At 48.8% G+C, this 22,941-nt stretch overlaps 1 protein-coding gene across 3 annotated transcripts in view; it reads right to left on the reverse strand.

Moving 5' to 3' along the window:
- The window catches only part of ak9 (adenylate kinase 9), a 544,334-nt gene that overhangs the window by 155,765 nt on the left and 365,628 nt on the right, over positions 1-22,941 (reverse strand). For all 3 annotated transcript variants that reach the window (XM_072499993.1, XM_072499992.1, XM_072499994.1), the window contains exon 27: positions 20,797-20,865. In XM_072499993.1, coding sequence (XP_072356094.1) covers positions 20,797-20,865 — 69 coding nt within the window. The remainder of the gene's footprint in view (positions 1-20,796; positions 20,866-22,941) is intronic.

Raw genomic sequence — 22,941 nt, forward strand, 5'->3', positions numbered from 1 at the left:
GAATTTCTGTTTTTATTTATTATATTAGGTTCTTTGTTTGAGGGTGCTAAAAAAATACAGTGAACTTGTGTCTTATTAGGAATAAATGGGGCGCCACTGACATCGATGGTAATTAACTTTGCTCTTTTATATACCGCTCATAAAAGTTGTATATCAAAAAGTTTTATTCTTGAATGATGATGATTTGGTGGATCCCTTGAAAATCTGCCGACTCTACATTTAGAAACCTTGCTTCGAAAGATTTTCGATTTGACATTTCACAAAAACATTGAATTGTTCTTTTTCATTGCCAGATTTATGTTCTTTCTTTATATTGGATGATTGTCATAATTTCGTAACCCGCACAAAGTTTCAATAATTAAACTCCCCATGAGCCTCGCTGAATACGAGCTCCCCCGTTAAAAGGGGCTGGGAACTCTAACGACGAGCAGTTAAACCCCTATATAAAGTCGGCCAGTTTGGGTACCGATGTAAGAAGAGACCTGTCGTGTTGGGTGTTCCGATGCACAAATGATCCAACACGGCTGTAGATGATGCAACTCTATTTTATTGTCTTAAACAATAACAACTAATAACTGCTGGCTGAGGTTCGTGCTTCACCAGCTAACCTGTGGACCCAGCCCTATCACTATCTTGGTGAGGCACTCAGCACATGGTCTATGTCTGAGTGGCACGCTGTGATCTCTGTGCTCTGAGCTATCTCCTGGTAGAATGTGCGGGAACTGTGGTGTTCCCTGTTTTATAGTGCGTGTGCTCTCACTGGTGATTGGCTGCAATGTTGTGTGTGTGTTGGTTGGTCCAACTACCTGTCCATCAGTGTGTGTGTGATTGCACCATGATATGCTGATGTGCATATCATGACAAGACCCGGCTAGGGTCTCATGTAAATAATAGTGTTGTCAATAAAACTTTATTTCTTTTCCGACTCGGTGTGTACTCTCTCTAGGTCTATTAAACTGGTGACGAGGGTTCAATTTGTTTTCTGTTGACGCAGTAACTCTGTCGGTCAAGCCGCGCTGCTGGATAAAGGTTGGGCTCTTCATTTATCATGTCTCTGTTCGGAAGACTAGATGTGTTTGACACCAATTTGGAAGATTGGACAATATGTGGAAAGACTGGAACGTATGCTACTTTTTGCAGGCAGTGGCATAGTGATATTGCTGCTGGAATAGTAAGCCAGAGACCTAGGGTAATTCTCTCAGGACCTGGGTTCGAATCACACCAGGGCAGATGGTGGAACTTGAATTCAATAAAAACCTGGATAAAAAGGTCAAATGACGACCATGAAACCCGCTACCCGATGCCCCGCAGGTGGACTGTCATTTACTAAACTTAAAAAAATAATAATTTTTTTTTCTCCAATTTATGGGCAATTTAGCGTGGCCCATCCACCTACTCTGCATATCTTTGGGTTGTGGGGGTGAGACACAAGCAGACACGGAGAGAATGTGCAAACTCCAAACGGACAGTGACCCGGCGCTGCGAGGTAGCAGTGCTAACCACTGTGCCACTGTGCTGTCCTTGTCATTTACTAAACTTGATATGAGTCAAGCATATTTGAAACTTGAAATGGACTTGGCGTCCCGCCATTACATCATGATCAACATGCACCGAGCATACCAGGTTGCTCTTCAGCGTGTTGTTGGCCTGTGCTATATTTCAGCGGATGGTGGGAGAACATTCTGAATGTAGCGGTGTATTTAGATGACGTGCTGGCACCAGAGTGACCGAACAGGAACATCTGGAAAACCTGGTGGAGGTTCTTTGACAGTTTTCGGAGTCTGGCATCCGACTGCGAAGGACCAAATGCATTTTCCACATGAAAGAGATGGTATACCTTGGGCTATCGAGTGGAATGCGGAGCTTACATCCAGTTGCAGAGAAGGTGCGCGCTGACTGCCTCCAAATCTTCAACGTTGCCACCACCACCGGACTCCCAGAGTATTTACCTGGGGCCATCTGGAATGTCGATGTTGTCAACGCCCTCAACCCTGACACCCAACACAAACTCTCCTCCATTCTAACCCACTGGGACTCCCAACACCTCAACTTTTCGGCATTCGTCGCCCAATAGTAATATAATCAGTTTGGGAAGCCCAAACCCCTGCCTGCCGCCCTCTCTGCAAAACCACCTTCCTGGCTACCTTCCCCCTGCGAATAAACAAGGTGATCAGCTTATTCACTTCCTTTAACAAAACGTTCGGCAGGCTCTGAAATAAGATCAAAAATCGTGGCAGCACATTCATTTTAATCACATGCACCCGACATGCCACTGACAGAGGGAGGCTATCCCTCCTTGCCAAATTCGCTTTCACCCTCCCTACCAAGCCAGTAAGATTGTACCTACGGAGAACCCCCCCGTCCCAAGTCACCTGCACCCCCAAATACCTAAAGTTGGTTGCTGCCCTGTGGAATAGCAGCTCCCCCACCCGTGTCCACGTGTGCTCTCACAAATCGTGAACCCGATGTGATGGCTGTTGAGAGAGAAAGAGAGGGCGTACGGACAGTGTCCAGCACCGCCACACTTCGCCGTCAGCCGTGACACTGGCCGGGGGGGGCTTCTGCCAGGGCTGGGGGTAGTAGTGGGGGTAACCAGGAGGTGGACTGTGGGGTTGAGGTGGATGGGTACGCAACAGCAGCACTGCAGCTGGCAAGACAGCCATGCAGCTGCACTTGCTGCTGACAGCCCACTTTAAACCTGGTGCCCTGGGTCGTATAGATATAGATCCCCATTCTATTCGATCAAATGCCTTTAGGTCCCTCCTTCTGTCTAAAAGTGCTGATTCTGCATCCCCGCGTAACCTCCTGTCCCCCTCCAACATCTCGGGCGGTATTCTCCCCCCCCACGCCGGGCGGGAGATTCGCCGGGGCGCCGCGCGAGTCGCACCACGCCTCCCCGACACCCGCATGCGATTCTCCCAACCCTCCCAAACCAGTGCCGCGAGAATCGCGGCGAGCGGCTCGGAGAATCGCCGCTCGCCATTTGCGGCGATTCTGTGGGCCAGATTGGCCGAGCAGCCACTACGACACGACAGGTTCCTGCCGGCGCCGTCCACACCTGGTCGCTGCCGGCGGGAACTGTGCGGGAACGCTGGGGAATGGCCTGTGGGGGGCGGAGGGGGGTTCCTTCACCGGGGCGGGCCTCCGAAGGGGTCTGGCCCGCAATCGGGGCCCACCGATCGGCCTCTCCAAAGGAGGACCTCCTTTCCTGCGCGGCCCCGCAAGATCCATCCGCCATCTTCTTGCGGGTCAGCCTCGGGGAGGACGGCAACCACGCATGCAAACACCTTCGGCCTTTTCACTGGCCCCCCCAAACCCCTCATGTTCCACCTGACTATCTTGACCGGGGGTCTCTCAGCCCCCCTCCCCTTTTCACACCTCCTAGGCCCATTGAAACCGTTCAAGCAGGCCCCAAAGACCGCAGCCCCCCCCCCCCCCCCCCACATCTTCGTTCACTAGCCGAAATAAGCTTGCTGGTGTGGAGGCCCCTGCCCGGGCTACAATTCCCTCCAATACCCTCCCCCCAACCCGGTCCCAGGAAAACAAAGAAATCCCCTTGAAACAAACAAAACCAGTGCAAATACACAAACCCCAGAAAACCATTGTCACAAACTTAGCTGGGTTCACTACGCCAAATTGCACACCACAATTACACAGTGCTGTCTTCCCTCGGCTGAAGGCCGCCCGTCTACTTGCCAACCCCATAGTTAAGTCCTGGAATATACCAGCTTCAGCCCACTGCACCTCCCGCTTCTGCTTCACCTAACTCAGGACCTTTTCCTTCATGTGGTGCCTGTGGAAGCAAATAATCACTTCTCTTGGCGGCTCATTCGCCTTTGGTTTGGGCCTCAACGACCGACGAGCCCGATCCAGTTTGTACCGGGAGGGACCTTCCCCCTTCCCCAACAGCTCTGCCAACATCTTGGCAAAGTACTCAGCCAGCCTCAGGCCCTCTGCCCCTTCGGGCAGGCCCACGGTCCTCAAGTTTTGCTGCCTCGATCTGTTTTCCAGGTCCTCCAACTTGGCTCGCAATCCTTTGTTGGCCTCGACCACCTTCTGCAGTTCCTCAGCAATCAAGATGAGCTGATCGCTCTGTTGTGACAAGGCCTCCTCCACTCCCTTCATTTTCTTACCCTGCTCCCGCAGCTCAGCCGAAGTCCTCGACACAGCCGCCTTCACCGGGGCAATCGCTTCCTCCACCAGCACCTTCAGCGCTGCCATCATCTCCTTCCTCATCACCTCCATATTTCTCGAGTTCCAAAGCTATCACCTCGGTCATCTCTTCTGCCGTAAGCAGTGTGACCCAGTGATGTGACCATCAATTCACACGAGACGGAGTGTAGAAGTGAACAGTGGTTTTAATCAGCTAGAACTGTACCTGCCTGCGACTGCTCTGTACTGAGTGCCGCCTACAGGCTGCAGATCTATATACCTCCCCCGAAGGGGCGGAGCCATAGGCGGAGCCCACAAGAGCACTAACATAATACAATGTAATGTAATACAATGGTGGGCCACAGGCGGAGCCCACAAGGGCATCAACATAATACAATACAATGTAATGTAATACAATGGTGAATGGTAGCAGTAATACATTCACCACATTCAACCCTGTTAAAAATTGAAGTCCAGCGGGGCTCACAGGTTGAGTCTGTCTGGCACCTTGATTGTTCGCTGCGATCGCCCGAGCTCTGGTTTCGCTGCGGGAACTGGGTATTGAACTCGTCGCTGCGGGCACGGGTGTTGAACTCGTCGCTGCGGGCACGGGTGTTGACTCCGGGAGCATGTCTTCGGGAGCTTCAGCCCTGTAGATCGGCGATGGGGGGAGGGGGGGTGTAGGCTATGTAGGGGTGGGGGTGATGTTCGGTGTAGGGTGGGGGGGGGGGTAGATGATGGTCGCAGGGGAACCGGCGGGTGCCAGGTCCCGGAGGGAGAAGGTATCTTGTCGGCCGTCGTGGTGCACCACGTAGGCATATTGGGGGTTCGCGTGAAGGAGCTGGACCCTCTCGATCAGGGGTTCGGACTTATGGCTCCTCACGTGCTTTCGGAGGAGGACAGGCCGCGGTGTCATCAGCCAGGACGGAAGAGAGACCCCGGAGGTGGATTTCCTGGGGAAAACAATTAGGCGGTCATGAGGGGTCTCGTTCGTGGCTGTGCAAAGGAGTGACCTAATGGAGTGGAGCGCGTCGGGGAGGACCTCCTGCCAGCGGGAAACTGGGAGACTCCTAGACTGTAGGGTCAGGAGGACAGCCTTCCATACTGTCGCACTCTCCCTCTCCACCTGTCCGTTTCCCCGGGGGTTGTAACTGGTAGTCCTGCTCGAGGCGATGCCCTTACCGAGCAGGTACTGGCGCAGTTCGTTGCTCATAAACGAGGATCCCCGGTCACTGTGGACGTAAGTGGGGAAACCGAACAGGGTGAAGATACTATGCAGAGCGTTAATGACAGTGGCCGCGGTCATGTCGGGGTATGGGATTGCAAAGGGGAAATGGGAGTACTCGTCAACGACGTTAAGAAAATACGCGTTGCGGTCAGTGGAGGGGAGGGGCCCACTGAAATCGATGCTGAGGCGCTCAAAGTGCCGGGATGCCTTCACCCGGTAGGCCTTATCAGACGTGCGGCTTACACTCCACGCAGATTTGGCAGTCCTTGGTCATGGCCCTGACCTCCTCGGTGGAGTAGTGCAGGTTGCGGGCCTTGATGTAGTGGAGGAGCCGGGTGACCCCCGGGTGACAGAGGTCATTGTGGATGGCCCGGAGTCGGTTATCTTGCGCGCTGGCGCATGTGCCGCGGGACAGGGCATCTGGGGGCTCGTTGAGCTTCCCTGAACGATATACAATATCGTAGTTATAGGTGGAGTGTTCGATCCCCCACCTCAAGATTTTATCATTCTTGATCTTGCCCGCTGTGTATTGTTGAACATGAAGGCTACCGACTGTTGGTCGGTGACGAGGGTGAACCTCCTACCAGCCAGGTCGTGCCTCCAATGCCGCACAGCTTCCACAATGGCTTGAGCTTCTTTTTCGACTGAGGAGTGTCGAATCTCGGAGGCGTTGAGGGTACGGGAAAAAAAGGCTACGGGCCTGGCTGCCTGGTTAAGGGTAGTGGCGAGGGCGACCTCTGATGCGTCGCTCTCCACCTAGAAGGGGATGGACTCATCCACCGCGCGCATGGTGGCTTTGGTAATATATGCCTTGATGGGGCTGAAGGCCTGGCGGGCCTCAGTCGTCAGGGGGAAGATGGTGGCTTTGATAAGTGGGCGGGCTTTGTCCGCATAGTTGGGGACCCACTGGGCATAATTCGAAAAGAACCCTAGGCACCTTTTCAGGGGAGGGGGGAGTTGCAGGAGGGGGCGCATGCGGTCGGGGTCGGGCCCTAGAACTCCGCTTTCCACGACATAGCCGTGGATGGCCATGCGGGTTGTGCGGAAAAAGCATTTCTCCTTGTTACAGGTGAGATTGAGGGCTTGGGTGGTTTGGAGAAACTTCTGAAGGTTGGCGTCGTGGTCCTGCTGATCATGGCCGCAGATGGTGACGTTGTCCAAGTACGGAAATGTGGCCCGCAGCCCGTTCTGGTCCACCATTCGGTTCATCGTTCTTTGGAAGACCGAGACCCCGTCGGTGATGCCGAAGGAGACCCGGAGGAAGTGGAAGAGATGGCCATCTGCCTCAAAGGCCGTGTAGTGGCGATCGTCCGGGCGGATTGGAAGCTGGTGGTATGCGGACTTCAGGTCTACCGTGGAGAACACCCGGTAATGTGCAATCTGATTCACCATGTCCGCTATCCGGCGAAGGGGTTACGCATCGAGTAGCGTGTACCAGTTTATGGTTTGGCTGTAGTCTACAACCATCCGGTTCTTTTCCCCGGTCGTGACGACGACCACTTGAGCTCTCCAGGGGCTATTACTGGCCTCGATGACCCCCTCCCTCAAGAGCCGCTGGACCTCTGACTTGATAAAAGTCCTGTCCTGGGCACTGTACCGCCTGCTCCTGGTGGCGACAAGTTTATAGTCGGCCGTGAGGTTCGCGAAGAGCGGGGGAGGAGCGACCTTAAGAGTCGCGAGGCTACATAGGGTGAGAGCCGGTAGGTGCCCGCCGAACTTCAGGGTCAGGCTCCTGAGCTGCACTGGAAATCCAGTCCCAACAGGAGAGGAGCGCAGTGGTCGGGGAGGACATACAGTTTGAAATTGGCGTACTCGGCGCCCTGCATCGCGAGGTTCGCGACACAGTAGCCCCGGATCTGCCCCGAATGTGACCCAGAAGCGAGGGAGATTGTTTGGAATGCGGTGGAAATTTGGAGAGAACAGCGCCTTACCGTGTCTGGATGTACAAAGTTCCCCGTGCTCCCAGAGTCAAACAGGCAGGGTGTTTCGTGCCCATTGACCCAGACAATCATCATCAAGTTCCTGAGGTGCTTGGGCCTTGACTGGTCGAGGGTGACAGCGCCGAGCTGCGGGTAGCCGGCGTGGTCGGAGGTGGTGGGCTGGTCCCAAAATGGCTGCCCCCGTCGGTCGCACGTGTCGGGCGGCATTGAAGACGGTGGCCAAGATGGCGGCCCTCATGAGTCGCACGTGTTGGGTAGGGTTAAAGATGGCTGCCCCACGGACAGCACGAGGCTGATAACGCGTCCGAAGGCGGCGGTACCGGCAGGCACGCCGCAACGCTGCGGGGTCTGCGGGCCTGTGAGTCTGAAAGTCGGGCCTGTGATTTCGAAGATTTAGATCTGGCCAGGCAGACTGTGGCAAAGTGTCCTTTCTTGCAGTCGTTACAGGTCACGTTCCGAGCCGGGCAACGCTGCCTGAGGTGCTGGTTCTGGCCGCAGAAATAGCAGGGCAGACCCCGGGTTGGGTGGGCTGCCGCGTGGCACAGGCCTGGGGCACCCTCTGGTCGGGTGTCCATGAGGGGATCACGTGGTCGGAGGGGAAAACATTGAGGCTCTGAAACGCTACTTCTAAGGAGATGGATAGTTTTACCATCTCTTCTAGGTCGAGGGCGCCCTTTTCGACTAAGCGTTGTCTGACGTAGTTGGACCGGACCCCAGCCACATAGGTGTCCCGGATGGCGAGATCCATATGCTGCGAGGCCATGACGTCCTTATAATTGCAATTTCGAGCGAGTACCTTTAGGTCGCATAGGTATTCCTCCAGCGATTCCCCGGGGCGTTGATGACGAGTGGTGAGGAGATGTTGCACGAACACTTCGTTCACCGGCCTCATGTACTGCCTTTTCAGGATCGCGACCGCGTCTGCGTATGTGGTCGCTTCCTTGATCTTCACGGAGATTCTGTGGTTCACCCGGGCATGGAGGAGACTCAGTTTCTGTTCCTCGGTGACGGTGGGCGAGGAGGAGGCGATAATGTAGGCCTCAAAACAGCGGAGCCAGTGCGAAAAAATCCCTTTGGCTTCTGTTGCCGGAGGGTCGAGTTTCAGTCGATCAGGTTTGAGGGCTGCTTCCATCGCGATATTGTAGCTGATTAAATTGATGTGACCATCAATTCACACGAGACGGAGAGTTGAAGTGAACAGTGGTTTTAATCAGCTAGAACTATGCCTGCCTGCGACTGCTCTGTACTGAGTGCCACCTACAGGCTGCAGATCTATATACATCCCCCGAGGGGGCAGAGCCCACAAGGGCACCAACAAAATACAATGTAATGTAATGTAATACAATTGTGAATGGTAGTAGTAATACATTCACCACACCCAACCTCTGCCATCTTTCCAGTTGCGGAGCTGACCCTTTCACTCAATGGCGATCCTTCACTCGTTCCCTTCTTCACGACAGTTTTTGTTTGGTTTTTCGACATCCCCCTCCTTCCTTATGTCTTCCTGCACTTATTTGTCAAAAAATTGCCTCTGGGACTGGGCACTAAATTCTAAAAAATCAAAAAAGGAGCCACACAACGTGCGACTTCCTCCTACATACCGGTAGTTCCCGATTTGGTTTACAGTTGAAGAACCTAAGACTATAAGAAATAGGAGCAGGAGTAGATCATTCAATCCTTCAAGCCCGACAGAGAGGTTCACTTGTGCTTTAAAAATCAGGAAACAGGTGCCATGGCCAATGAGGGAGAGCAAGGAGGTAGGACATGCAGGAGCGTGACCATGGGCTGCCGGTCCTGACACTGATCATGCTGGCTAGGGGGGTCCTGCCAGGGACTGCGGGGGTGGGTGTGGTGATGGCGGGTGACCACGATACACCAGAGGATGGGCTGTGGGATCGGGGTGTCCAAGCATGGACCACCAATGCCGCGCCTATGAGGAAGCCATCCTGCTGCACATTCCACTGACCACCCACCTTGGCCCGTGGTTCTGCAGGGTAACACCAGCCATCTGGGTGCCCCCACCCCACCAACCCCACATCTCAGCCTCCACTCTCCACTCCACCACCCCAGCACCCCACCCTCAGCCATACAACTCCCCCCCCCCCCCCCCCCCCCAATCGGTCACCACCCGCCGGCGTGGCTTCACGTGGCCCATACCAGGGGGGGGTTGTTCTGGACGGGGACTGCGGAGTGTAGCATTGCCATGGGAAGTGCCAGCCGATGTTACCCCTGGCAGCAAAGACGGGGCCAGAAACCCCCACAGTGCCGGGCAGTGACGGGACGAGGGGTGCAAAGTTAGACGGGGTGGGGGGCAGGGGTCATCCGGTGGCAGGCTCCGCAATGCAAACCGGGGCCACCATGTTGCCCATTGTTCATGCCAACCCTCCTGTTAGATGTTTTAGTTGCTGTGATATGAAGAGTCTAAAGTTCTGTTCCTTTTTCACAAACACACATTTATTTCCTTCCAACAGCCTTTGCACAAAACTTTCACGATACATCACCTGACAGAGGCCACCTGAAGCCCCTTTACATATCAGTGTCAATTAATGGATACTTAACATAAATGAGACAACTAATTGCAATGTCTCTTTAAAAAAAATTTTTTTTTTAAAATTCTCCTCCTTTTCTCCCACATTTACACCCATCAACAATAAACAATAATCAGCAAGAAATGTCAATCCCCATAATAACAACGATCCCATCCGCCCACCAACCCCCAAACATCAGCCCGCATGTTTACATAAACAAATGACAAAAAGGAATCAGGGATTACCCATAGTCACCCTTAATCTACACAGCCCCCCTCCCCCAGACCCCCCCCCCCCCCACCCACCCCCCCAACTAATGTTCAATGTTATCCAGTTCTTGAAAGTGCATAATAAATAGTGCCCATGACTTGTAGAACCCCTCCGAGCTTCCCCTCAATTCGAACTTAACCTTCTCAAGGGTCAAGTATTCCAACAGGTCCCCCCGCCATGCCAGGGAACTGGGTGGAGAGGCTGCTCTCCATCCCAGCAGGATTCGCCTTCAGGCGATCAACGAAGCGAAGGCTATGATATCGGCCTCCGCTCCAGTTTCCAACCCTGGCTGGTCCGACACCCCGAATATGGCTTCCTGGGGACCCGGGTCCAGTTTCACACGCACCACCTTGGAAATTACCCTAAACACCTCCTTCCAGTACTCCCCTAGCTTTGGACAGGACCAAAACATATGAACGTGATTCACGGCCCCCCCCCGCAACGCTCACACACATCCTCTACTCCTTCAAAAGATCGGCTCATCCTCGCCCTCGTGAGGTGCGCTCTATATACCACCTTCAGCTGTATCAGCCCCAACCTCGCACATGAGGTGGAGGCATTCACTCTCCGGAGCACCTCACACCAGACCCCCTCCTCTATAACCTCTCCCTGCTCTTCCTCCCACTTTGCTTTGATCCCTTCCAGTGGTGCCTTATCCTCTTTCAAAATGGCTCCATACACCGCTGACACTGCCCCCTTCTCCAGTCCCCTTGTCGTCAACACCTCCTCCAGCAATGTGGAGGCCGGTTCCTCTGGGAAGCTCTGTATCTCCTTCCTGGCAAAATCTCGAACCTGCATGTACCTAAACACTTCTCCCTGCTCTAGCCCATACTTCGCTTCCAGCTCCCTCAATCCTGCAAACCGACCCCGAAGAAACAAATCTTTTAGCGTCTTAATCCCCTTCTCTTCCCATTTCCGAAAACTTCCATCCCACCTCCCTGGCTCAAATCTGTGGTTCCCCCGAATCGGCATTTCCCTTGACCCTAACCCCAACCTGAAGTGTTGGCGAAACTGCCTCCAGATTTTCAATGAAGCTATTATTACCGGACTCCCTGAATATTTCCCCGGAGCTAACGGGAGCGGCGCTGTTGCAAGTGCCTTCAGCCCCGACCCCCTGCACAAACTCTCCTCCATTCTGACCCACTGAGAATCCACCCCTCTGACCCAGCTCCGCACTTTCTCCACATTCGCCGCCCAGTAGTAGTACAACAAGTTCGGGAGACCCAAACCCCCTGCCTGCCTTCCCCTCTGTAGCAGCACCTTTCTCACTCTGGCCACCTTCCCTCCCCATATGAATGAGGTAATCCTTCCCTCAATCTCCCTGAAAAAAGACTTTGGCAGGAAAATCGGTAGGCATTGAAAAATAAACAGGCATCGCGGCAACACATTCATTTTAACCGCCTGTACCCGACCTGCCAGTGACAGAGGAAGGCCGTCCCACCTTGCCAGATCGGCTTTCACTCTCCCCACCAAACTAGTGATGTTGTACCTGCGAAGCCTCCCCCACTCCCGGGCAACCTGCACCTCCAGATACCTAAAATGAGTCCCTGCTCTACGGAATGGCAGCCCCCCCCACCCCTGCCCCCACCCCCGGCCGAGACACCACAAAGTACTCACTCTTGTCCAGGTTCAACTTGTACCCCGAGAAAGACCCAAATACCCGCAGTAGCTCCAATATTCCTCCTATCGACGCACTCGGCTCCGACACAGACAGCAGGAAGTCGTCGGCATATAAGGACACCCTATGCTCTATCCCCCACCCCGCACTATTCCTTTCCATGCTCCCGAACTTCTCAATGCGATGGCCAATGGCTCAATCGCAAGTGCAAACAGCAGGGGGGACATAGGACATCCCTGTCTAATCCCTCGGTGGAGAGAGAAATATCTCGAACTGATATTATATGTGCGGACACTCGCCTTCGGTTCCTTATATAATAGCTTTACCCAGTTCACAAACCTTGGTCCAATCCCAAACCGCTCCAGCACTGCCATCAGGTACCCCCATTCTACCCGATCAAACGCCTTCTCGGCGTCCAATGCCACAACTACCTCTGTTTCCTTTCTTTCCGCCGGTGCCATAACAACGTTCAAAACCCTCCTAATGTTCGAAAACAGCTGCCTCCCTTTCACGAACCCCGTCTGATCCTCCCCTATTACCTTCGGAAGGCACTCCTCCAGCCTACCCGCCAGTACCTTCACCAACACTTTTACGTCCACATTCAGAAGTGATATGGGCCGATACGACCCACACTCCGTCGGATCCTTATCTTTTTTTAGTAACAGGGAAATCAATGCCTGCCCCAAGGTTTGCGGCAACACCCCTTCCCTATCGCCTCCTCAAACATCCCCACCATCAGGGGTGCCAACCTATCCTTAAAGTTTTTATAATATTCCACCGGAAACCCATCCGGCCCTGCCACCTTCCCCGACTGCATCCTCCCAATCGCATCTTTTATCTCCTGCTCCACTATTGCTCCTTCTAATGTAGCCCTGTCCCCCTCCCCTAGCCTCGGGTACTCCAACCCATCGAGAAATTCCTGCATCTCACAGTCTCCTCCAAGTGGCTCTGACTTGTACAACCTCTCATAAAACTCCTAAAAAAACCTTGTTAATCAGCACTGGGGTACCACCAACTTCTCTGCCCTATCATTCACCTGAAGAATTTCCCTTGCTGCTGCCTCCCTCCGGAGCTGACCTGCTAACATATATCAATGTTCATAAACTGCACCCCTTGCTCGTCTCAGTTGGCGCACCGCCTTCCTGGTGGACAGTCGGTCGAAGCTCGCCTGTAGTTCCTTCCTCTTTTCCAGCTTCGCCGGATCCCCATCCTCTGCATACCTCCTATCTAGCTCCAACATCTCATCTATTACCCTCTGCCGCTCCAACCTCTCCTCGTTATCCACCCTAGCCCCAAACAAAATTACCTCACCTCTCACCACCGCCTTCAGAGCCTCCCAGATGACTGCCTTCGACACCTCACCCGTACAATTGAAGCCTACATATTCCTTAATTACCTTTTCAATTTTCTCACAGAATACTTGGTTCCCCAAAAGCCCCACATCCAGTTTCCACCCCGGTCTCTGCGCTGCCCCTTCTCTAGCACCATATCCACCCCATGTGGAGCGTGGTGATCTGACACTGCAATTGCAGAGTATTCCGACCCCTTGACTCCAGCCAGCAAAGCCTTCCCCACCATAAAAAAGTCGATCCGCGAGTATACCTTATGGACTGCTGAGAAAAATGAATACTCCCGTTCCCTTGGGTGCAGGAACCTCCAAGGGTCCACCCCTCCCATTTCCACCATTAGCCCAGCCAGCGCCTTCGCCCCCCCTGATGGGACCAGCGAGCGCGGCTGTGATCTGTCCAACCTTGGCTCCTGGACCAGGTTCCAGTCCCCCCCCCACAATCAGCTCATGCGTGACTAAGTCGAGAATAGCCCCAACCACCTTCCTCGCAAATCCTACATCGTCCCAATTGGGACCGTATACATTTAACAGCGCCACTAATCTCCCCTCCAATGCCCCTGTCACAATCACATATCTACCCCCCATTGCAATGTCTCTTAACCCATTACTTAACAGTCTCCCTTTCCTTGGAGAAAAAAAAAATAATTAGGTGAAAACAAAATTTCAAGAAACTTGAAAACACAAACATGATTTCCCCCCTTTTTTTTGTTTGGACGAGAAAGAAAAAAAAACAGTCACAGAAACAAGTGCCCTTCATTAACAATATCCAAAAGTTTCTGTGAACTCGCCCCTCTTTTCGTTGATAGCTCCTGTCGACCCATTTAATTTTTGTTATTTCCCCTCTGTCCAACATCTGCTTCAAACTTGCGATGTCTATCCGTAACTTCTTTTCATTGCCACTTTTTGTAGAGTGCACATTTTCCCACAGGGATTTATTGTCAATGTGACAGTCAATAGGTATATTACCCAAGTCCCGTAATCCCCAAATTTCTGTTAATATCATACTTATATTAAAGGCCATATCCACCGCCTCTACAAGGCTTAACGTCGCAGCAGCCAAAGTGCTTTTTACCACTCTCCTTATTTTCTTTGTTTCCCACACAAGTGGGCAACATTTACAAATTGTTCCCCAAAAGGAAAATTATGAAACCACCTGCGCTTGAAACCCCATCACATAAATTTGTGTAGGTCGCATCACTATAAACTATGAGTTTCAAGTGCCTACGGTCACCGAAAACCGGGAACTTCAAAACACACTCCTGCATTTTTAGTTTGGCCAACACTTTATTTGTTCTTATTATGTCTTCACTTTGGGATCATTCATTTTTGTACTCAACTCTAAGACATCAAAACTCACGTCCGGTCTAGTCTGTCTACCTAACCAGTTCAGTTGCCCAATTAAACTTCGCAGTTGTACTTTTTCTACCTTTGAAACCATTGATGCTTTTTGTGAAACTCGGCCACGACTAATTGCTATTGGGCTGATGCTTTCCAAATAAGATTGCTGACGTAAAGTTGCCCCTAACTTAGTCTGTCCCATTTCCAGTCCAATATATTTAAATGCACCGGAAGCCTGACTTCCAACCCTGAATTCTTTCCTGAAACCAGAGATTATAATAGCTTCAAAATCACTAGTCCCAAACCACAAAAAATCATCGACATGCATCATAAAAATGCCAGAAAGATTTCCTTTATAGTGCCAGTAAAACATTGCAGGATCGGCTTTCAACTGGCAACAGTCTAACTTTAACAAAACTGGCCTTACCGAAAAATACCAGACTCTAGATGCATCATTTAATCCATATACACATTTGTTCAACTTCCAGAGTACCCCTTCTGTGTTAGCTATCTCTCTGGAGCTGATGCCCCTGCAAAAATGCAGCTTTTATATCTATAGATTTGCATTCCCATGCCTTTGTGGCTAATAGAGCCAAGAAGATCTTTAAAATAACCTTTCCTGCTGTAGGTAAATCTACCCTTAAATCCTGATCTTCTAAGTTTTCTTCAAATCCCCTTGCCAGAAGCCTGGCCTTTGCCTTATAAGTTCCATCCGGAAGAACCTTTTCCGTGCAGATCCATCTGTGGGATAGAGCTATTTGTCCCCTATCCGGTACTTCCGTGTATACCCTAAATTCACTCCAACTATGCAATTCTTGCTGTTTAGCTTCTTTGATAACTTTTTCATCTAATTTATTTGAAGCCACCAAAATCTCACGTGCATGTGGACTTCTACTCCTATTAGTATTCGTAGTCTTACTCATGTTCCGAGATCTTGATAAACTACGTCCCCTCTCCCGCCTGGTATCTCGTTCTGTACTGCTACTGCTTGATCTTTCCCTTCTGCTGTGGGATGTCCTTTCAATAGTTCTCGACCTTTTCCTGCGGACCTGTTCACTATCCGATGTACTATCTGAACTGGCACTGTGTTTCTGTGCCCTCCATTTTTGAACTTTGTTTTCCCAATCCATTGTCTTGACTCCTTCCCCTGAATGCTGTACATTCAACCAATGTTTATACTTTTCAGTGGCCTTCCCTGCTCTACTAATAACAGTTGCATCCTTCCATTGACTAGACCCTTCAGGCAAGTATGTCACTTTTGTACCAACTTTTGGCAGTTGCTCTTTCAGAAAAATGGCCTGTTCTAATTCATCAGAAGTGTTGTGTTCCTCCACAGAAACCCTGTCTATATCAGCTAATTGGTCCTCATCGTTCTGTAACACATGCGTACCAGGTGACTCTGGTTCCTCGTCATGTTTGTCTGCTCTGTCTAAGTTTGAAAATTTGTAATCTGTACCCATTATCCTTGCTTAATGTACCCTAACAGTTTGATTACCATGTTGCAAAATAATTGTTTTGCCATCTATGCCTATGATCTTCCCTGGGCCTTTCCATTTATTACGTGAGATTTTGGGTAGGACCTTGGGTAGGGTGCTCTTTCCAAGAGCCAGTGCAGACTCGATGGGCCGAATGGCCTCCTTCTGCACTGTAAATTCTGTGATAATCTATGATCTATGATTACAATTGTCTCTCTTATAGTATACCATGCCTCCTTGCTGAAAAACAGCATCTGATGGCTGTACGTTATGTCTTAAAATTACGTGAGATTTTGGTGGCTTCAAATAAATTAGATGAAAAAGTTATCAAAGAAGCTAAACAGCAAGAATTGCATATTTGGAGTGAATTTGGGGTATACACGGAAGTACCGGATAGGGGACAAAGAGGTCTATACCACAGATGGATTTGCACGGAAAAGGTTCTTCCGGATGGAACTTAATGGATGGAACAGGGGAAGCATGGTAGCATTGTGGATAGCACAATTGCTTCATAGCTCCAGGGTCCCAGGTTCGGTTCCGGCTTGGGTCACTGTCTGTGCGGAGTCTGCATGTCCTCCCCGTGTGTGCGTGGGTTTCCTCCGGGTGCTCCGGTTTCCTCCCACAGTCCAAAGATGTGCAGGTTAGGTGGATTGGCCGTGATAAATTGCCCTTAGTGTCCAAAATTCCCCTTAGTGTTGGGTGGGGTTACTGGGTTATGGGGATAGGGTGGCGGTATTGACCTTGGGTAGGGTGCTCTTTCCAAGAGCTGGTGCAGACTCGATGGGCCGAATGGCCTCCTTCTGCACTGTAAATTCTATGATAATCTATGATCTATGATTACAATTGTCTCTCTTATAGTATATCATGTCTCCTTGCTGAAAAACGGCATCTGATGGCTGTACGTTATGTCTTAAAGCTCTGCGAATTCTTTCAGAGACTTCTGCTCCTACTGCGATGTAATGCATTTAAATGTTCAGCAAAACCAGAGCTAATTGTAGTCCCCTCCCAAGCTGGAGGCTGGTCATCCAAAATGGACGGAATTTTAGGATTTCTACCAAACACTAATTGATAAGGACCCCAACCATCTGCAATGAATTCTTTGCATTTACTGCCCATGCTAAAGCTGAATTTAGCCTGCAATTTGGTCGATCTTCCAAAATTTTCCAAATCATGTCATCGATGACAGCATGATTTCTTTCACAGACACCATTACTAAATGGGCTTTCTGCAGCCGTATTCATAACTCTGATATTCATGTTTTCACATATATCCCTAAACTCATCATTAGCAAATTCTCCTCCATTGTCCGTAGGAATTTTGCCGGTGGACCCATTCTTGTCCCTATCCATTTTTCCACGATTTGATCCAGAATTACTCTCTTTTCTTTACTTCGTACAATCGTTGATTGGCTAAATCTGGTTGTTAAATCTACAAAATAAATATATTATTTGCTTTATCCCAGATCTTAAGGTCCATGGCCACAATGTTGTTAAAATCCCTGGCCAAAGGTAGGGTTACTATCGGTCGTGCTGGTGTCCTTCTATACTTCCTACAAACTTCACAGCAGTCACTAACCTGTTCTATCAGTTTAGTATAGTCGTCATCCCTTACCCCTGCATCCTTTAATACATTTTTCAGTCTCCGAGGAGACGGATGTGCAAATTGCCTATGCAGTTTTAATACCACAAGCTTTTTATCAGCTAAAGTCCCATTTTCAACTGCCATTAACACATCCATAACCACTCTACTTGAAATATTATTTGTCAGTAATGGAATACAATAGTGTCCCGACTGTGTAAATTGTATGTCCACCGTCTTTCCAAAGACTGTTGTCTTATCCTGTTTCATATCCAGTTTCATGTGTGCTTTCTTCATCGACGGTCTGCTCAGAAGCAAAGGTGCTCAAAAGCATCGATACAACATCCGTGCTAATGAGATGATTCACTCCGGCAATATTGCAAGGGATCACCACTCTTTTCAGCGACTTCAGAGTATTATCATCCCCAAACCTGAAACTTGTGGAACTTTCAAATTCCTTAACCTTGTTATGATTTTCAGCATTCAAAGAGTCCAGGTAACATTTTAACCAGTCAATTCCACACACAGTAGATGTGCAGCCACTGTGCAATACAGCACAGTTGAAGGAATCTGCAACCAACACCCTCATTACCGGTGTAAAACTGCTTGTCAATAGGACAATGCCTTCTTTCTGGTCACTATCTTTTTCCTCTTCTGACTCTTCCGTGCCATGTGTCGCTTCAAACACTCTATCATAACGAGTTGGACAGTTGAAAGCATAATGTTATTGAGTCACATCAAAAACATCGATTTATCATGCCCCGTGCATTTCTGGGGTTCATCTTCCTATTGTAAGTTCTAACTGGGTTTGTGTCTTCTTAATTTCCTTGTCTCGGTCTCCTTCTATAGTCTTGAGCCCTGTTCGTAGCCATACGATTTCGCCATCCTGTTAGTAGTGTATCTTCCATATTCTGCCTTATTGCAGGCTGACCTATTTGGCTCATCAGAGCCATCGGAATCGAATATTTCCCCAGAAACTTTTGTAAAGCTTTTGCCATCTGTTCGAACAAGGTATCCTTATCAGTAAACTGAACTCCTGTCAAAACCAGGAGCCTATCCATGTTGCTCACTCTAGCACAGTCAAGTAATTTAAAGGCCAACACAGACTGTGGAAATTCCAGGTTGTGTTTCTGCAGCCTTTTATATAGTCTGCCAAATTCCATTTTTTAGTCTGCCATGGAGATATCCTCCATTTTCCAGAACTTATCAAAATCCGACCATGCTTCATACGCACTTAACAAGTCATCTTTCTTATAAATCGTATCCATATAATGTAATAAAGTCTCCAGACCTTCTTCTGAGTCTAACTCTTCCAATTCCAGCTCAGAAAGCACTTTGTTTTGGATTTTACTGCCAGATGGTAGAGAAAGAGCCAATGCCATACCTTGTTTTCTCTTTCCCAAAGCAGTTACCTTAGTCCACATAACTACTGCATTTCTCCATTGGTCGTACAATTCCCTTTCAGAAAATAAGGGAGGATAGTCATATCCAGCCATCTTTATCCTCGGTTTAGCCATATATCCCTTTTTTTTTTAAATTCTCACTCACTCCTTGGTTTGATCTGGAAAGTTGTATCTTTCAACCCTTCACATTTACACAGCAACCATCCTCTGCTACCAATTGTTAGACGTTTTAGTTGCTGTGATATGAAGAGTCTAAAGTTCTGTTCCTTTTTCACAAACATACATTTATTTCCTTCCAACAGCCTTTGCATAAAACTCTCACTATACATCACCTGACAGAGGCCACCTGAAGCCCCTTTACATATCAGTGTCAATTAATGGATACTTAACATAAATGAGACAACTAATTACAATGTCTCTTAACCCATTACTTAACACCGAGGACACCCAGGTGCTCTTTATAATCCCATCTTCTTGAACCCAGCCCATAGCCCTGTATCTTACAGCACTTAAGGTGCAGATCCAGGTACTTTTTAAAAGAGTTTAGGATCTCTGCCTCCACCACCAAAGCAGGCAGCGAATTCCAGACTTCCACTACCCTCTGTGTAAAAACGTTCTTCCTCATGTCCCCTCAATACCTTCTGCCACTTATCTTGAATTTATGCCCCCTGGTTCTGGAATTCACAACCAAGGGAAACAATTTTATCCTGTTCACTCTATCCCTTCCCCTCATAATTTTGTACTCCTCAATTAAGTCATTCCTCAGCCTTTTTTGTTCCATGGGGGAATAACTCCAACTTATCCGACCTCTCAGTAGTTCCTGTTTTTTCCTCCCTCCTTTCTTAAATGGGGGATTACATTTGCCACGTTTCAATCTGCAGGAACCATTCCATTGTTTTGAAACTGCTACTGGGCAGGACGTTTCACCCCTCATGGGTGAATTTGCCAGTGGCAGAGGCGGCCAACCACTGGCCGGTGTTTTGCCTGCCCTGCACCTTTCTCCACCGGGGAATGTGCCACGGGAGGTCGTTATTGATGGGTCCAAAAGATCCCATCGGCGGGAAGGGCCAGAAAACTTCACCCACTATCTCTACAGCCACCTCTTTCAACACTCTGGGATGTAGATCGTCAGGTCTAGGAGATTTATCTGTGTCAAGTCCCATTGATTTCTGTTAAAGTTGATTGGTTCACAATTGTCTTCAACTAAGTCTTAGACCAGTGGATAACCTAGCATGGGCAAGATCACACACTTTGTCCATGCATTTGACTTCCGGTACACTGAACGAGAACAAATATGTGGAAGTTGTTGTGTATACAAGGTGGTCTGTCTGACACTCTACACCATGTCTTCTACTGGAAAGGGCGTATAAAAGACATGAAGGGAATTATTAAAAATAATTTTGCAATGCTGAATTTCTTTCACACGTAAAATGTTTCTATGTTTCTCATTGTACTGTGTAATTTTTTTTTATAGCATTATAACATTCCACTTGAAAACTCAACCCCCAAAACACTTGCTGAAAAGCATGCATTTCAAAGAATTAGGAATAAATTGTACAACAATTATAAAATGTGGAATTGGTGTAAAATCCAATCTGTTTTTGGTTGTGCTTTTGCATTGAATTCGATGTCTCAATGTTTTTGAAACAAATATAATTGAATATATAGTTTAATCAATTCCTTTGACATACAGATAATATCACGATAAACAAAATATAAATGTGCAAACTGAAAAGTGGAAATAAAACCAGATAAGGTTGAAAATAGTTATCATCTGAAAACGGAAAATATCAATATTTTGGTCCAAAATTCTCAGGAAGAATCTTCACCCAAAATGCTCACTTGTGTTTCTGTTTTAGATGCAAATGAAACTTCAGTGGATTTCCAGAATTCCATTCTTATCACAACTCAATTTTACCTCATTTTCTTTCTTTCTTTCAGCTCGCTCTGCTAAAAGTTCCTCTCTTCTTTTAGCAATTTTTTCATCCTAGAATGTAAGGTAATAATGATTGGCTGGTTAGTATAAAGATTTCAACATGTAGTTTAGTCAGAAACAATAATATTTTAAAATCATTTTACAATTAGTTCAAAATACCATTTAAAGTTTCCGTCACAAGAAGATAACTCAATTCTAAATGTATTTCTATAAATGTAGATAATAATAAGGGCAGCATGGTGGTGCAGTGGTTAGCACTGCTGCCTCACGGCGGCGAGGTCCCAGGTTCGATCCCATCTCTGGGTCACTGTCCGCGTGGAGTTTGCACATTCTCCCCGTGTTTGCGTGGGTTTCGCCCCCCCACAACCAAAGATGTGCAGGCTAGGTGGATTTGCCACGCTAAATTGCCCCTTAATTGGAAAAATGAATTGGGTACCCTAAATTTATAAAAATTTAAAAAAATTTTAAAAATGTAGATAATAGGTGGAATTCTCTGTCCAGCGATGCAGGAATGGCGAATCGCGATCGGGCAGAGAATCACGCATCAGCTGAAAATCAGGATTCGCATACGGTGCCGAAGTGAAAGCCATACTCCGGTGCCTCGATAACGGCGTGAATGCCCCGCACCGGCGTAGGCATGCAAAATGTATAGTAAAAACCATTAGCATATAATTAATGGGTCCAACTCGGTAGTCTCGGCCTCCCTCGATGCTCTGCCTCTGCCAGGTGGAAGTGACAACAGCGAGGTTCACTTGTGGTATTTAAAAACGGGAACCAGGCGCCGTGGCTGTTGAGGGAGAGTTAAGACATGTTTCCAAAGGCGCAACCGTAGGCTACCAGGGCCGGAGTGATCAGGATATGAGGCGTGGACCCGAGGTACCCCCCCTGGACTAGGGTGCGGTACCAGGCAAGGACCGTCATTGCTGCAGCTGGCAGGGCAGTCAGCTGGCCTCTCGTTTTGGACTGCCCCACAAGAGGAAGCATCTGCTCCACGTCTATTTTATCCATACCTTTTAGCATCTTGTATACCTCGATTTGATCTCCCCCCCATCTAAACTCTAGAGAGAATAGGCCTAATCCATCCAATTTCCCCTCATCTCTGGAATCAATCTATTGAACCTCCTCTGAACTACCTCTAATGCCACTGCATCTTTCCTCAACGAAGGGGACCAACACTGTGCACAATACTCCATATGCAGTCTACCAATGCCTAGTATAGTTGCAACAACATTTCCTTACCTTTATACTCAATTCCTTTTGCTATAAATGTCAACATTCCATTTGTTTCCCTTATTATTTGCTGCACCTGCATGCTCGTTTTCGAGGACACCCAGCTCCCTCTGCATCGGAGTACCCCAAAGTATCTCCCCATTTAGATAATAAATTACCTTTCCATTTTTTCGACCAAAATGTACTTATCCTCATTAAACTCCATCTGCCACATTTTGGCCCACTCTCCTAACCTATCTATATCCATTTGTAACATTTTTATTTCCTCATTGCAACTTACTGTCCCACCTATTTTTGTGTCATCTGCGAATTTGAGTATAGAACCTACTATCCCTGTATCCAAGTCGTTAATTTAGATTGTAAATAGCTGGGTTCCAAGGACCGAACACTGTGGAACCCCACTAGTTACATCTTGCCATCCAGAAAAAGACCCATTTATCCCGATTCTCTGTCTCCTTTCCATCAGCCAGTCTGCTATCCAAGATAGCAATAATAAATTACCCCTAATCCCATGTAATCTGATTTTGTGAATTAACCTTCTCTGCAGCACCTTATCGGGCACCTTCCAGAAGTCCAGATATACTACATCTACGTATCCCCATTATCCACTTTGCTTTTTACATTACCCACAATCTGCCTCCCTCCTTTTTTAAATAAGGGTGTTACTTTAGCATTTTTCCAATTCACTGGAACCTTTCCCATTGCCGGAGAAGTTTGGAATATTATAACCAATGGATCCACTATCTCTGCTGCCACTTCCTTTAACACTCTAGGATGCAAGCCATCAGGCCCTGGGGATTTGGCTGCCCTCAATCCCAACAGTTTGGTGAGCACCTTTTCAGTGCTCCGGTTTCCTCCTACAAGTCCTGAAAGACGTACTGTTAGGTGAATAGGACA

This window comes from Scyliorhinus torazame, chromosome 4 (genome assembly GCF_047496885.1).
Source record: "Scyliorhinus torazame isolate Kashiwa2021f chromosome 4, sScyTor2.1, whole genome shotgun sequence".
NCBI classification, from domain to species: domain Eukaryota; kingdom Metazoa; phylum Chordata; class Chondrichthyes; order Carcharhiniformes; family Scyliorhinidae; genus Scyliorhinus; species Scyliorhinus torazame.